Source organism: Bison bison, unplaced genomic scaffold (genome assembly GCF_000754665.1).
Source record: "Bison bison bison isolate TAMUID 2011002044 unplaced genomic scaffold, Bison_UMD1.0 scf7180017864072, whole genome shotgun sequence".
NCBI classification, from domain to species: domain Eukaryota; kingdom Metazoa; phylum Chordata; class Mammalia; order Artiodactyla; family Bovidae; genus Bison; species Bison bison.
In genome coordinates, this window is record NW_011494644.1 from 13,164,805 (window position 1) to 13,181,896 (window position 17,092).

The 17,092-nt window shown below is 47.5% G+C and overlaps 1 protein-coding gene across 2 annotated transcripts in view; it reads left to right on the forward strand.

Annotated features, from left to right (window-relative positions):
- TMEM248 (transmembrane protein 248) overlaps positions 1–12,686 on the forward strand; it is a 29,820-nt gene extending 17,134 nt beyond the window's left edge. Inside the window, exons 2-7 of one of the 2 annotated variants that reach the window (XM_010837404.1) lie at positions 1,255–1,431; positions 4,407–4,692; positions 6,300–6,450; positions 7,457–7,640; positions 8,980–9,123; positions 9,968–12,686. In XM_010837404.1, coding sequence (XP_010835706.1) covers positions 1,273–1,431; positions 4,407–4,692; positions 6,300–6,450; positions 7,457–7,640; positions 8,980–9,123; positions 9,968–9,988 — 945 coding nt within the window. In that variant the 5' untranslated portion in view covers positions 1,255–1,272 and the 3' untranslated portion in view covers positions 9,989–12,686. The remainder of the gene's footprint in view (positions 1–1,254; positions 1,432–4,406; positions 4,693–6,299; positions 6,451–7,456; positions 7,641–8,979; positions 9,124–9,967) is intronic. The other variant, XM_010837403.1, reaches the window with a different exon arrangement.
- Positions 12,687–17,092: the final 4,406 nt, after the last annotated feature.

Sequence of the window (17,092 nt, forward strand, 5' to 3'; positions counted from 1 at the left end):
CTTTTTCTCTCTCAACTTTAAAAGCTGGCACATATTTTAAAAATAGATTTTAGTATTGTAGCCTGATCATACATACAAGAACTTATTATGTGCCTCTGCTGTTCTCGGGGCCAGGAGCCGGGCTGTAGCAGTGAACAAGATGGGCAGGGTCTCTGCTCTCATGGAGTCACGAAAGATGGATGATAAGACTGTAAACAAGTAGAAATTTAACTGAACAGTGTGAAAGGAATTGAGGCAGGGTTCTGGGAGATCGGGGGTGGAGGGTAGTCACGGAGGGGCTCTCTGAGGAGCTGACTACTGAGCAGAGACCTGCTTTTGAAGAAGAGCAAGTATGTGGAAGTTTAAGGGGGGAAGGACTCTAAGCAGAGGTAAAAGCCTTCAGGTAGGATATGTTCAAAAATTCCAAGGACAAAATAGGAATAAGTTTAGCAAAAGGAGTGCAAACCTGTGCTTTGAAAACTGCAAAATACTGAAATAAATGAAAGAGAACATAAATCAGTGCAGAGGCACCCCAGGTTCGTGGACTGGAAGACAAATATTGGTAAAGCGGCGGCACTCCCCAGACTGATGTGCAGGTTCAGGACCATCCGTCTCTAAGTCTCAGCCGACTTCCCTGTAGAAATTGAGAGCTGCTCCTGAGAAAGATGAGTGTGGCCAGCGCCCAGTGAATGGGGGAGGGAATGTTGGTGGAGATGGAGGTACTGCGGCTGGCGGGGCTTCTGGATCATGACACCCTGTGGGCCTTGACAGGAAGGCTCAGCTTTAAGCAGGAGAGTGATAAAATTCAGTATTTGTTGAGTGCCTGCTCTCTGCCAGGTGCTGGAACGGGCAGGAGCGTGGTGGTGAACAGGATGGAACGTTGAATAAGTAGAATTCCGCTCTTCAGTGGTAGGAAATGAGAGCACCCTCAGCTTATTTTTGTACATGTTGGCATGTATTTGTGTCGTATCAGTGACCTACTTACCTGATTTCTTAAGTAACGTGGAGGTAGCAAATGTTCCTTAAAGAATAATTAAGAAAATTCCAACCAAAAGAATGTCTGTCTTTCAAAATCCTACCATTTGGAAATAATGACAGTTAATATTTAGTGTTTGGTTTTTTTCCCCCTTCTAGTCTTTGAATGGATTTATGATCAAACAGTTCTCAAGTTCAATAACGCGTGACCTCCTCACCCACCAACCCCATTAAAGAAACAAGTGAGTCATAGGTTTTCTTTCGGCGAGTCTGTCAGTGATTCTGATGAATTCCTTTCAGGTGGAGCTGATCAGAATAATGTTCAACATCAACCCCCTGGAGAACCTGAAGCTGTACATCAGCAGCCGGCCCCCCTTGGTGGTGTTTATGATCAGTGTCAGCGCCATGGCAATAGCTTTCCTGACCTTGGGCTATTTCTTCAAAATCAAGGAGATCAAGTCACCAGAAATGGCAGAGGTACAGTAAATTCTCAGTTCTCCTCTCAGACAGGCTAGGCCTTTGTAGGGTGGGGAAACACCTTTTGGCTCTCCACATGCCTTTCTTTGGTTTGTGACTTATTTATCCCAGTGAGAAGGAGTCATATTTATTGAGAATTTTTGGTCTTCCATCTTGCAGTGACTCACTTTGGTAGGAAATAACCTAGTCAGATAGTTACTGATTTAAATAATGCTACCAGCTTTAGTGAGACTGTTTCAGCAATGAAGCATGTATTTTAGAAAGTGTATTTGTACAATGTGTCAAGAAGTTTGAGAACTTTTTGCTATTCACGTTAAATTAGCTAATTGCAATTTTAAAAAACCATAAGCATTTATTTTAAAACCATATATTGTCATGGAGTTTTATACTATACTAAAAGCCTTTTAATTGGGAAGAAAGAATTATAAAATATTAGAAAGCAGGATTTTATTTCCAAATACATTTCTCTTATCAAGGAAAACTTTAGTTATCTACAAACTTGCCTTACAGATTCATTTTTTGGTCAGTTTAAATTAATTATTTGGGCATTGCTCTTTAATTGCTAATCTAGGTATATAGTAGTTTTTGAACAGTCATAATACAGATTTTATGTTTTTGGAAATTCTCTAGGGGTCCAACGGTTGACTCAGTGATTTGACTGCCAAGGGCCTGGGTTCAGTCTTTGGTCGGAGAGCTAAGATCCCACAAGCCATGCAGCACAGAGCTCCCCTCCCCACCCCCAAAAGCATGTTCTTGCATATCAGAAAACAATAGTTAATAATGTTTAATAGAGGTGAATGACAGTATACCTGTTAGTAAGTTTACATTATGCTGAACCACTGATATGGTGAATTTCCTGGTGGATAAGTTCCCTTTGGGACAACTTAGTTTCCATTCTAGTAGCTTCTGTGAGTGCCCCCTCAACTTTTCCTTCTTGGGTGTGTTCCTGGGTGGGGATGGGGGTGGGGGCAGGATTGCGTTCCTGTCACAGTGTGTGCGGCTCGTGATGGAGCAGAGCTCCGCTCAGTGGCATGGGGATGGCGCTCACTCCTGTGCTCTGCGCCATTCTGGATTATAGATGATCTTGGCAAGAGGAACCACCTTCTCTGACACAGAGCAACAAGCTTGAGCTACTTCTCCCACTAAACGCTACCAGAGAGTTTCTTACCAGGAGACGTACTGGCTGGCTTAAATCTCCCTTTTCTGACCCTGCCTGAGTCTTTAGGGCTGAAAATGAACATTCTAGTCATAACCAAAGTTCTGCAGCATCCTGGCATTGCTCTCCCTCCAAGCTCAAGTCCATGTTGAATGCTCAGCCGGGGCCAGAGGTTAAGATGTAGCCTGGATAATTAGCCCTTGATAAGCAGAATGGAGCCCGACCTTGGCCTTGGCCAACTGTTCAAAATGGACTCGAGCTCTGCAGGAAAGCAGAGCTGCAGGATGCTGCAGAACTTTATGATTTAATTTAGGGATTTTATTTTCAAATGAAGAGCCTGGGTATATAGGAAAGTTTGGGACTGTGAATCAGAAAACTTAATTCTGATTCTGCTGCTCTCACCTCAGCTGGAGTTGGAGAGTCCCCACTTTGCTCTGGGTCTCAGTTTGCTCATGTCTGGAATATGAAGGGGCGAGACTAGAATGTTCATTCTCAGCTCTAATGTTCTTGAATGGTCTGCTGAGTTTTCAGGTGTTGGGAGAATGTAATTTGAAATCGCTGGTTGCCCTCTTACTGAATGTCCAGTACTGATAAACTGGGCTGTAAAGGTGGACCTGCCCGCTCGGGAATTACCTGAATGGCATTTGTAATTAACGTTAGAGCTAGTGGATGTGTCGTTTGGCTTGTCTTCACATGTGGCAGCTTTCTGTAGAGAATGTTACTTGGGAGGAAGGAGTTGTGTGCAACAGCCTAGGTTGATTTGTTGTTGCCATTCTAGCCTGAGTTCATCTTTGAGTTTCTGCTCAAATGAAAAAACACCCTGGTGGATAATTTATTATGTTGGTATCCGTTTTAAAACTATTTATAGTTTAAACCATCAGTACAGATATAAAGAGAAGCATGAGAACATGTTTTCTCCTCCCTTTTGAAATTGTTTCTGTCCTAAAGTGGCACCCAGGGTCCATGACGAGGGGGAGAAAGTATTAACATCAGGGTGAGTATTTACTGCAGTTTCATGTTCTCAATAGAGAGAGCTCGGTGTAGAAAAGTGACCTTTTAAGAAAATATTTTAAGGCAGCCTTAATTTTTAAAAAATAGCTAATGGTACCCAGAGGGGTGGGGGGTGTGAGAGGGAGGTTTAGGAAGGAGGAGACATATGTATACTGAGGACTCATTCACACTTTTGTATGGCAGAAACCAGCACAACATGGCAAAGCAATTAGCCTCCGATTAAAAATGAAATGATAAAAATAGCTCATTGTAACTGCTAAATGAGTTTAGATTAATACTTTGAATGTTTTACTACTTTTGTTCAAGCCATCTTTTCTTTTTTTTTTTTTTTAAATATATTTATTTATTTGGTTGCGCTGAGTCCTAGTTGAGGCATGTGGGATCTAGTTCCCTGACCAGGGATCGAACCTGGGCCCCCTGCATTGGGAGCCCAGAGTTTTAGCCACTGGACTACCAGGGAAGTCCTAAGCCGTCTTTTCAAATTTGATTCTGAGGCTAGATGATTTTCTGTAAGTATAATATCCTTTTTTCTCTTCACATATTTTCCTGAGTTGTTTCAACTCAGTGTATTTAATAGTCATGCCAATGAAGAGTTCATACTTTAGATTTTGAGTGTGAGAGTGTTTGGAATTCCACAGTTCTCCCCGCGCAGGAAGCTGCGGGCTGTACTCTCAGCGTCATTCTGAAGCACTGACTCGGAGGCACAGTTGCGCTGCTGCGTGACGCCACACGGCGGGCTGTGACTGTGCCACTGTGCCGGCGGCGCTCTCAGACGTCTCACCCTTGCTTCTCTTCCGTTTTACCAAAGGACTGGAATACTTTTCTCCTGCGGTTTAATGACTTGGACTTGTGTGTCTCAGAGAATGAAACGTTAAAACATCTCACAAACGACACCGCAGCTCCGGAAAGCACAGTGACCAGCGGCCAGGCCAGGACGTCCACGCAGTCCCCACAGCCCCTGGAGGATGCGGGCCCAGTGAACATCTCAGTAGCCATCACCCTCACCCTGGACCCACTCAAACCCTTCGGCGGGTACTCGCGCAACGTCACCCATCTGTACTCCACCATCCTCGGGCATCAGATCGGACTCTCGGGTACGTTGAGTGGCAGCCAGCTCCCCCAGGCTCTCTCTGGCCACAGCTGTTACCACACAGAGTATGAGAGTGTCCGGTGTCCCTCCTTAGACTGTTGCTTACTCTTTGTGCGTGTCTCCCCTTTTGTCGAGTTTGAACCAACAAAGTCAGGGAGGAAGCCTTTCTACTACATCTTCACTTACTCAAGTGCTTGGTATGCAGTAGGTGCTCAATGAAGGCTTATAAGTGGGAGACTGGGAAGAAACTATAAGGCCTATTTATGGTCTTAACATTTTTAAATACACATTTTTTATTTGTATTTTTAAAGTTTTATTGAAGTATCGTTGGTTTACAGTGTCGTGTTAATTTCTGCTGTACAGCAAGGTGACTCAGTTACACACACACACTTCATCATCTCCTTTTCCATTACGGTTGTCCCAGTACTGAATGTGGTTTCCTGTTCTGTGCAGTAGGACCTGGTTGTCTATCAGTTCTATCCAGTAGTCTGGAGGGGAGGGGAGGGTTGGGAGTTGGGGATTAGCAGAGGCAAGCACAGGTCTGTTCTCTGTATCTGTGAGTCTGTTAAACACAGATTGCTTAAATTCTGTTTCATCATGTTGGAGTTTTCAGTACATACTACAGATATTGCTGTTAGTCTTAAGTTTTTTTGGAATCCACTGGGCTAAATGATAGGAATTAGAAAAAGCCCAAGATCTGGTCTCCTGTCTGCAATTTTGGGATATGAAAGAGACAAGCATAACGTAAGTTAATATTCATCAAGCACTTAAGAGTAGTTCCTGGCAGACAGGAAATGCTGTATAAATGCTTGTTAAATAATATTAAACACCTGTGGGACATTGAGCGCTGCCCTTGGACTAGTACTAAACCCGTGACAGACTGTAGGTGAATCAGGAGAAGGTTGAAGAAGTAGTGGAAGCTGGAATAATCAGGAGGGGCTTTGTGTCAGAGACTTGGGCCTCAGAAGAATCATCTTTGGTTACCAAGAACCTTTTAAAGTCCTTAAAGGGAGTGCCTGGCAGCCCCCTACTGGCTGCTCCTGGTGAGAGGCATTCCCGTGTAAGGCGGTAAGGGCAACGGCTGGGTTTTCCACATAGTGGGTGGACCTTTTTCTTTTGCTGTGATGTTTGATACCTTGGTGTTCATTTGTACTTTTTCCCTCACCTGTCCCATGACCTTTTTTGAGTCTGACCTGCTGATCCTCAGTCTGCTCATATGTGAAAGGGTTACAGTAACACTTCTTCGGTCTTGTTCATGGGATAGTGGTCCACTAAGTGAAGTAATACACATGCTGTGCCAATGGGGAGGACTCATGCAGCCCCAGCCTTCCCACCCAGGCATGGCCAGGCCCTGGTGTGGCCTCTCCAGGCGGTGGCCGAAAGCGGCCTGGCTGTGTTTGCCACATCATGGGTCTGCCCGGTGAGCAGGCCTCAGAGTCTGGCTCGGAACAACCACTGTTATTCCCGAAACCCCGCAAAGGCAGGGGTCCCACCTCCTTGGGTTGATGGGATTCCTGGGTGGGTTTGATTTCAGGATTCAGTCAAATCCCAGAGAATCATAAATGTATGATTTCTTGCCTTATTTACCAAAACACTGATTTCTCTTTCCAGGCAGGGAAGCCCAGGAGGAGATAAACATTACCTTCACCCTGCCCACATCCTGGAGCTCGGACGACTGTGCCCTTCACGGGCATTGTGAGCAGGTGGTATTCACAGCCTGCATGACCCTCACAGCTCACCCCGGCGTGTTCCCCGTCACCGTGTAAGTGCTCCCTGACCCCCACGGATGTATGTGAGGAGCTGTTTACCGTGAACTTGACTGGGATGCTTTAGCAGCAGATTCTCAGGACAGCTGGCGTCACGTTACCTTGTAGAATTGTCCTTGCTGGGACTTGTCTCTAGGATTATTTCCGTTTAATTTGCTTTTCTGAGGTAGAACTCGCATATAAATACCAGAGGGCTAGTGTTTCAGTCAGGTTGTAAAGGCATCTGGTTGTTGGCAGGTTTTAGACTCCCTTTCCTGTTGGTAGAAGAAGCCACAGGAAGGATGCGTAAGAGCTGATCCTGTGACCAGAATGACCCATAATGACGGCTTATGAACAGTTTTTTGTTCATTTCTATTATCCAGGAAGAGTTATATTTTAAATTGATAGTATAAATTGAACCTTATTTTCCATGAAATAGTTACTGTTGCTGAAACTTCTGCTTCATTTTTTTTTTTTTTTTTTTGAGCACCTGTCAGTGTTAACTGCTTTGCCTTTAAGGCTGTTCTTGCCTCTGCTTTCTCTGTAAAGGAGGTAATGATCTATAAGTACATGAAATACACAAGGCGGAGCCTATTTAAGGATCTTAGGGTGAGTCCTTTTAAAATAATTATCCTGGGATTAATCTGTTTTAGATGTTTGGAGGTCTGTAGGCCAAATTCAGCATTATTTGCTGTTGGTTGTAACAGCTGATGGAGAAGTTTGTGTGGAAATGCCAGTGGTGACTGCAAGTTTAGCTTATGTGAGAAAATGGGCTTACAGGGAGCAACTCCTTTCTGGTGAGAGGACCTAGGATTGAATTCCGAAAGCAAAAATCTTAACACCCAAACTCTCAAGTGTCGGTGCCTAGTTCTTATTCTGTCATGTTTATTAATTAAAAAAAAAAAAAAATCACTGAACTAAAAACATAATAGGCCGTATCTCAAGAAAATACAGCTGTCTCCGATTTCTCCTTCCCCACAAGAGGCCCTGCTCAGCGCCGTGTCTCACCCCCTTCTCCTGCAGACAGCCGCCGCACTGCGTTCCTGACACCTACAGCAACGCCACGCTCTGGTATAAGATCTTCACCACGGCCAGGGATGCCAACACAAAATACGCTCAAGACTACAACCCTTTCTGGTGTTACAAGGGGGCCATTGGAAAAGTCTACCATGCTTTAAACCCCAAGCTTACAGTTATTGTTCCAGACGTAAGTGAGAGGAAGCCTGTGTGCCTGTGTGTGTCCAGCAGCTGTTAGAGCAGACCCCGCTTACCTCCTTCCTTGGGTTAGCTTAGCTCCTGCCATTCTCGACCTCCAGCCGGGTGGGGAGGCCAGCTTGGGGGAGGCTGGAGACTTGCTGAAACACGCCACCCCTTTGGGTAAGGAGATTGCTTCTGTTCTTCGTTTTCCACTTTGTCCAGCAGCAGTTGTATATCGATTGCGGCTGTGTGCCTAACTCAGAGGGGCTGCCGGGGAGGCTGGTCCGTCTTCCCCCTGCACACGCCCCTCGCTGAAGTGTCTGTGGCTAGTGGCGGTAGGAGCAGTGCACAGTGTGGGATCCAGGGAGGCCGATGTAAACAGGAGAGGACTCTGGCTGGAGACTGATGCCTGGGTGGGCTTTGACTTTACAAAGAGAAGACGGGGGAGGCCCTGTCCTCTGAGCTAGTGGGTGATTTGCCGGTTTTGTTTGCTCCTCAGACTGGAGCCCACTTTTAAAAGACTGCACTGAATTTTTGTAAATGTTCTTCTCTTGTGTCAGCACATGCCAGGTGATTTCTTTTCTTTTTGCCTCGTCCCTCTCTTTCCTTATGTCTCACTTTTATCAAGTTGTGGGCGTTGGAACACCAGGGCCTGCAGGAGCGAGCAGTGGAGCTGAGACTGTGCGGTGGGCAGGGGCCAGGTTCCCCAAGGCCCTTTGGGCCTCACTGAGGCATTTAGATCTCGGAGGAGGAGGCCAGCACTGCCTGCATTGGGGCTGTAGGAAATTTGTAAAGCAGTGTGTCAGGAAGACTGGTCTACCCCCCTGATACATGAAATGGGATGGAGCCTGAGGAGGCCTGGAGCTGTGAGAAGGAACAGGAGTGGAGGCCTGGCTGGGATCTCAACAGCTGGCCGGGCCTGGTGGCAGTTGCCTGTGGCGCTCAAAGGCGTGAGTCATGGCTGGCGTTTGTAGCCAGGGGCTTGTCTACGTGGGGAAAGGCCGCAGGCTCTCTGGGGAGGAGTAGCAAGGGGTTAGGAACACAGACTTTGAGGGGCCAGCTGTGCAGCTTGAGGGCTGTGAGAAGACGACAGAACGGGAAGGGCAGGGGTTAAAGGCTCCGGGGGGGCGGGTTTGAGCAGAGTACCGGTTTAGGAAGGGAGGGTGTGGGTGGTGTCTGGAACACCACGAGCTCCGGCTTTCCTCGTTGAGAAGACAGGAGAACCTTCTGTTCCCATGTGAGAAGGAACGCTGAGGCAAGCCTAGAGGTTGTGCCCCCTGATGGCAGGCAGCCAGCCTTAAAATCTCAGTGACTCAGTGTGGATGTCTCTGCTGGTTCTCTTTGTTTAGGATGACCGCTCGTTAATAAACTTGCACCTCATGCACACCAGTTACTTCCTCTTTGTGATGGTGATCACCATGTTTTGCTACGCGGTTATCAAAGGCAGACCCAGCAAACTGCGTCAGAGCAATCCTGAATTCTGTCCCGAGAAGGTGAGTGGTGGGTGGGGTCTGGCCCAGGACTGCTCTGGAGGTCTCTGGGTACCAAAGTCCCAGTTAGTCCTATTTCCACTTACTGTGGGTGATTCCTTTTCTCCAGGGAAATTAGTTCCTGTCTATCAGCAGCCATTGCCCCTCAGCCTATGATATGGTGTTGCATTTTCAACCATATACCCAAGTCTTTGGTAAACCGTTCTCACATCCCCACTGGAGGGACTTTCCTGGGGAAGTCCCAACTGCTGCTGGACTCTGTCCTTCCAGCGTCCTGGTCAGGGAACTAAGATGCCACATGCTACACCGTGTGGCCAAAAAACAAAACAAGCGAAATGAAAATTAGATCATTAACAAATTACGTATTGGGGACTTCCCTGGTAGTCCAGTGGCTCAGACTGCACTCCCAGTGCAGGGGGTCTGGGTTCGATCCCTGATCAGGGAACTAGATCCCAAATGCTGCCATTGAGCCCTGGTCCAGCCAAATAAAATATTTTTTAAAAAAATGACTTTAAAAATTCTGTATTTAAAAAAAAGTTCCCCACTGGAGAACAGCTAACCCTGAGGGCTGCCTCCGTTCCACTGAGGTCTGTGTGCTGGTCACTTCCCAGAGCGCTGAAACTTGGCCCCATCTCAGCTCAGCGCTTCATGAGATCAGCTGATTTCTATTCATTACCTCCTAGATGAGCTTGATCTTTTTAGCGTTTAATCGTTCCCCTGCCTGGCAGATGCATGCGTGTGGCTCCCTGGGTTCGGGGCTGGGCCCAGGCCCCCAGTAGGAGAGCTGGTGGGGCTGAGTTACCTGCTCGTCACTGCGTGACCGGTTGGCCGTCTTGCTCTCTCCTAGGTGGCTCTGGCAGACGCCTAATCCCACAGCTGCCGTTTTCCCAGAGAGACTGAAAGAACCATAATCATCGCCTGCTGAAGCCAGCCTGGGCCTGGACACTCTGTGAATACATTATCTTGCAATGTTGGGTTATTCCAGCCAAAGACATTTCAAGTGCCTGTAACTGATTTGTATATATTTATAAAAGTCCATTCAGAAATCGGTCCAGTGATGCACGTGCTTCGCACTGGGTGCCGCCAGAGCCCTTCAGCCTCACCCGCGGACTCGGCGGGATGGCCCACGCGGCGCCGGAGAGGATTCGCGACCTCGCTGCCGGAGCAGGCCGTGCTGTCTTTCCCGGGGGCCCGAGGCGTGTCACTGCTGTGGGGGAGGTTTGCTTTGGTTCTTGTTCAGCCCGATCTGTACAGAATGTTCAAAACAGTCTGCACCTTTGATATAATACTGCATTTCCAAAGCCACCCCAATCCAGTTTGTGGATTTTATGTGTCTGTGGCTTAATAATTATAGTAACAACAATAATACCTTTTTCTCTGTTTTGCTTGCAAGGAAACATACCTAAGTTTTTTTTTTTTTTATCCCCCTCTTTTTCCCTTTGAAGAGAAAATAGTCACATTTTACTACTACTCTAGTTAGAGATTTGTGCTTTTATCTTGAGTAAAAAGTTAAATACTTAAAAGTCACTTACTTGGTAAAGATCAAAGTTTCATTTTCCACGTGGACAGCGAGGAGCCTGGTCTTGTTTGAGTTGAGCTGGCTCAGAGCGCTCCACTGTCCTTTTTCTTCTCTGTTGTCCCTTACCTCCGGTATAAAAGGTGAAACAGCTTCCTCACTCCAAAGGGCTTCAAAAATGAAGTACAAATGGCTCTAGAGTGAAAACAAGCCGTTCTCTTTTCTGCAGTGCAGATGACAGTACGGAGAGGGAGGGCGCTGGTTCGGTCTAACAGTCATGAAAGGGCTTCTTGTTTTCTTTTGAGGAGGGAGTGGATTTTTCTTTCCCTGGTGTTTTATGGGGAGGTGTTTCATTTTTATGCAGTTAACATACTTGGAAGGAAATGGCAACTTATAGATACAACATTAAGAAAACGTTGGCTGTGAAATCTGAGGGAAAATGATTCTGATTTGCCATTTATCAGGAAAACCAAAAGCATTTTTTTTTCTTATAACATTCTGATAATCTACTTCTTTTATCCCTTTTTCCTTCCAAGCCATCTTCATTTTAAAATGGTTGTGCATCTTTTGTAGCCCTTTATCACTTGTGTTATTACCATTTTTCTTCACAGCTTTTTGCCTTACTGACTCACAGTCATTAATGATTTCTGAGAGTTCTCCCAAGCAGTGATAGAGCAAAAGGGCAGTTAAGTCTTGGGCGTGACTGCCAGCACTTCTTTCCCTTAACTCCAGGTCTGTAGTCAGTTCTAAATTAGAACCAGCCCTGCAGTCTGAAATATATTGGCCTAGAACATTTTATCCCAAGTTTTTTTTTTTTTAAATCCCAGGCATTTTTGAATGGAAAACATTTGTGGGCTTTTACTGAAGGTTATTAAAATAATCATCATAGTAACTTGATATGTTAGTACTTTTTTTTCCCTTTTAGTACATTTCAAGCACAATAATCAGACTTGTCTATCCGTTTTTTTTAAATGATATGAGTTGCTTACCTGATGCATAAGCTAATCAGTTAATTTAGTTTTCTCTTTAGAGACTTTGAGACTTACAAGATGAGATTGAGAAAAAGCCATTTGCTTGGCCTTTAGAAACATCAGTATCATTAAGACCAACAGATTTTAGATGAAGCTGCTACTGAATTAATAAAATCCCAAGGAAGTAGAGTTACAGAAATAGATGATTAACTGGCAGAGTAATATAAAAGGAAGACAGGTGAAAAAAGTCAGTTTCACTGGTTCGTTGGGTCCAGCTTGTTGCTAATATTAATGACCCTTGTGTTAATTACAGGGACTGGCTGGCATCTGCTGGCAGGGGAGGAGAGACTCTGTTAGGCACAAGGAAAGGAAGTGCCAAAAACGCCTGGACAGTATGACTTGTCACGAGGCCAGGACACAAACACACTTTAAACCCAGCATTCTCCCCTCGCAGGTGATCTCAGATCTTACGGAAACCCAGTCAGGCGTACAAAGGAAGGCTGGGGATGCCAGCGGTGCTGGGTCCACCGACCCTCAGCAAGTCCAGAGGACCCGTTACTACCCGGGCACTGACAGACAAGGCCCTGTCCTCCGCTGTCCCTCACTGGGAGGGCGGGGGACCTCAGGATGAGAAGAGGGTCGTAGACAGGGCCTGTCTCCCCTCCAGGGGCGACCCCGTGCAGAAGCACTGGCCCGTCCTCAGGCATCTTGGACCGGAGTCCAACAAAAGGTCAGCAACTTACTATTAAAACAGTTGTTTCAGATCATATTGATCTCTTTCCCTTTTCCTTTTGTCCTTCCACTGTATGACTTGAATCAGTTTTGATTCTATTTGTAAGTTTTTCTCGTCGTTAGGAACCTGCCACTTCTGTTGCGTTCTCTCGGGCAGTGTAGGGGTTCAGCCTCCTGGTTTTTCACCCTCCTGCAGGCACTGTGGGGCTCCGAGGGCCAGCGGGTCCGTGTCACTCACCTTGCTGCATGATGGTCGGTAGCCGATCTGTTCCGGCATTCACTCCCAGGTTAATTTTCTGTGTTGAAACTGTGCACATGTGCTTTCCAGAATAAAATGTCTGAATTTACTTGCTGTGTCTCCATTTCCTCCTGTCTGCTGGGTGTTTTCTAAGGGAAGAACATACACGATAAGTCAGTAGGGATGTTTTGCAAGCTGTTCTTAAGTGTCAGCTGTCGTCAGGATGAGGGGCGGGCACTGTTTCCTCCCAAGCACCCAGGTCTTCTCCCCCAGAGTACAGAACCTTAGTGTGCTGGACCACGAGTGCTCGCGGTCCTGCCCAACTCCTGCCCGGGAGGAGCGGTAGGAGCGTTTGAACGGGGACGGGATTTATAGACACTGTCTCAGTCCCACGCGCTCTCCGTGTGCTCTCGCCCAAGGTACCGGAGCCAGCCCCGACTCCCCAGTACAGAGCTACCACACAGGCCAGCCCTGCTTTGTCAGGAAAGGCATCCTCTGCAGTTACCTGTAGCTATTTGTGAAGGGCAGTGTGTTCACCGACGTGAATTCTTCCCCTTTCCCGGTAGGCTGGGGCTCTGTGGGTCTGCCCTTCCTCAGTCCCCGCTGGTGCCAGGCAGGGAGGGGTCGGCCTCCGGGTGCCCAGTTGGGAGCGGGCTGCCTCAGTGGGCGCTCGTGTCTGCCCCTCCGCCCGGCCCTGCCCTCTCTAGCTGGCGGAGCACAACTCACCGTGCTTTGCGCGGTGCTTTGCTGCTGCCTCCTCGGGCTGGGAGGCTCGGGTGTGGCGTCTCCTCTCCATCACGGTGAAGAAGCCCTTGGAAAATAAGGGCTTGCATCTTCCTTCTCCCATCATCTGTAAAACCTGACATAGACCCAGTCCACAAGTCCATTAGCCATGGTGCTTTATAAGCATCTCCTTGTCCTGGTGAGTCTCAGACACACAGAACCGTCTCTGCAGATTTCGGGAGAAGCAGAGTGAATGCACAGACCCAAGGTGCATTGCGGAGTCCAGTCCAGCTTGTGAGCTTATTTCCGGTCTTGAACAAACCTCTGCCCATCTGTTTTTCCCTCTGAAGGCCCCACACTCATAGCACACCAGGTGTTGCTGGTGGGGGAACAGCAGCGGTCTGACCATTGCAAGAACAGACGGCAAGTTGACAGTGCCTTGTCCAGGGGGAAGGAGATTAGGTTTTGCTTTTCATGTTACTCACCCTCTTTACTCCAGACTCTTGCTTACCCAAGAACACGTTTTTCTGGGGTTCTTAAGTGCCGTCGTCCATCTAGGAACTAGAGGCGCAGCAGCCCACAGACAAAATGCTTGGCCTCTGGGTGCCTCCTGGTGGGGGAGATAGTGCATAAACACAGAAGTATATTTCTGATCTAATGGCAGCTAGTGATGAGATAAAGGTTCTTGGGACAGAGGATGAGGGCTGTGATGCCTCAGCTGCGGTGATCACAGGAGGCATCTTCAAAAGAGGTACGCTTTGAAGTCACACAGAGCGGGGAGTGCTGGCCTGGGGCATTCCAGGCAGAGGGCAGAGACTGTGCTCCCAGGGCCCTGGCTTACGATGGGTGGAGAATGGAGTCCCACAGGGATCTGTCTTCCCACCAGAGGACAAGCCAGGCTGCTGCCGGGGCAGCCCCGCAGTCTATGCAGGGAGATGTCCTACACCATCTGGTCCACGCAGGGTGTTATCAGAGTCAGTGTGGCAGGTCTGAGCCCCGGCCCCAATTCACAACAGGCCGTGTAATGTAGGCTGAGTGGTTTAACCTCTCTGTGTCCATTTCCCATCTGTAAAGTAGGGATAACAGCAGCCACTTGAATACAGTGAGGACTGAACAGGTTAACAGTGGAACAGTGTATGGTGCTCTGTAAACATTATAATGAAGTGTGAGGCGGGGGTGTCCAAGAGCGAGGCTGGTGGGTCACCTCTGGTTTGGTAGGTGAGAATTAGCAAAGCGGAGAGATCTCCCCCAAGCTCTAGTCTTTGTCAACAGCGGTACTGCCCTTGCAGTGGGTTCCTATCATCTGATGAGAACTGATGTGCAAAGCAAGTGTATATAACACATTTCAGGAGACGAAAACCATGCTTATCACATAGGACATGCACTGCTATTTAACATTTTTAGTTTCTTCTAATTGAATGGAGAAGGCAATGGCACCCCACTCAAGTACTCTTGCCTGGGAAATCCCATGGATGGAGGAGCCTGGTAGGCTGCAGTCCATGGGGTCGCTAGGAGTCAGACACGACTGTGTAACTTTCAAGTAGACAACCTGAGCAACTTCCCTTTCACTTTTCACTTTCATGCATTGGAGAAGGAAATGGCAAGCCACTCCAGTGTTCTTGCCTGGTGAATTCCATGGACAGAGGAGTCTGTCTGGCTACAGTCTATTGAGCCACAAAGAGTCAGACATGACTGAGCGACTTAAATTAGTCAGCAGCAGAGCTAGATGATCAATGTTATAGTTGTGGAGGCCTGGAGTCAGCCCGCTTACTTAGATCCCCTCCATGGAGGGAATGCGGTGGAGGCGTGGAGTCCAGCACTTGGGGGTGAGTTGGGAGAAACAAGACCAGAGCTGAGCTCACAAGCCCCGCCTACTGTCCTATTCACACCCTCCCTACTTTGGTCACTGGAAAAGTTAAAGGTTAATGGGGCAACTTGACCAGTGATTGGGTCCATTGAACTATGTGAAGGTTGACATTCCTCATGAGCTCTGATGGAGGAGGGAGAGGCTAGGACTCATATGCAATCGTGAGTGTACACTGATAAAAGTAGGTGCCTTGGATTTCAGGGCGGGTGATGTTGGAGGCTGCTGCTGCTAAGTCGCTTCAGTCGTGTCCGACTCTGTGTGACCCCAGAGACGGCAGCCCACCAGGCTCCCCCGCCCCTGGGATTCTCCAGGCAAGAGCACTGGAGTGGGTTGCCATTGCCTTCTCCGCGGAGGCTGCTAGTTATAGTTATGTACTGAGTTCTGGTCCTGCAAGTTCGACCTGAAACCTTCTGAGTCTTCCCTCACCAGCAGAGGGAGGTCTACCTTAAGAAACCAGGTTCATCCCCTGGGGCTGAAGCTAGGAGGTTGGAGTCTGGGTCCCCAGTGCATCCTCAGCTGTGTCCACGGGTGAGAGAGGTTTAAGGGTGTCTGAGTATTTCTGGCAAAGTGTCGGGCAACTGTAAAATAGGATGAAATTGTCAGGACAACCACTTCAGGGCTCTGAAAGTTGACCCAAGGCAAGTAAATGAAAAAGAATTGAGATGCAACTGTTTATGGAAAGATGGCTGAACTTCCAGAAAGAACACTAAGTATTTCACCTGGAGCTGCTTCCATTTTCTCCCTCATTCCTAGCTTAGAGTGCTGCCAGGGTGAAGGTGTCTTTAAAAAGCTAGCAGCTTCACTGTTGGGCTTGCTCTGCAGGGAAAGGTGAAAAACTCTTGTTCAGTGGCATTGTCTGTAAAAATAGCAAACTTGATAGAACGAGAAAGGAGAAAGCTTGGGGTGGGTGGCAGACTGTAGAGAAATTTACCAAGGAACTCCTTGAAAAGAGCCAGAGAGGTTCCACACATCCCTGGTAGAATGGGAGGCCACGTGCACACACAGGGGCGACCCAGGGATTCAAGCTCTGTACTGGGAAGTATCAGAAGTTGGGATAGACTTGGAAACACACTGAATTTTGAATAGGCTTCCCCACTCGCCACCAGAGCTGTAGGCAAAGATTGAGATGTTTGAGCAGAACCTCTAACCGGGCATTGCCTGACTTCTATGCTATGTAGACCTAAGGGTAATCTCTTTGGAGGTTTTTATTTTACAAAAAACAAAATATAAGTTAAACTGAGAAGAGACATCATGGGTTACATACCATGGAGAAGATCAGATCAGATCAGTCGCTCAGTCGTGTCCGACTCTGCGACCCCATGAAACACAGCACGCCAGGCCTCCCTGTCCATCACCAACTCCCGGAGTTCACCCAGACTCACGTCCATCGAGTCAGCGATGCCATCCAGCCATCTCATCCTCTGTCGTCCCCTTCTCCTTCTGCCCCCAATCCCTCCCAGCATCAGAGTCTTTTCCAAAGAGTCAACCCTTCGCATGAGGTGGCCAAAGTACTGGAGTTTCAGCTTTAGCATCATTCCTTCCAAAGAAATCCCAGGGCCGATCTCCTTCAAAATGGATTGGTTGGATCTCCTTGCAGTCCAAGGGATTCTCAAGAGTCTTCTCCAACACCACAGTTCAAAAGCATCAATTCTTTAGCACTCAGCCTTCTTCACAGTCCAACTCTCACATCCATACATGACCACTGGAAAAACCATAGCCTTGACTAGACGAACCTTTGTTGGCAAAGTAATGTCTCTGCTTTTGAATATGCTATCTAGGTTGGTCATAACTTTCCTTCCAAGGAGTAAGTGTCTTTTAATTTCATGGCTGCAGTCACCATCTGCAGTGATTTTAGAGCCCAGAAAAATAAAGTCTGACACTGTTTCCACTGTTTCCCCATCTATTTCCCTGAAGTGGTGGGACCT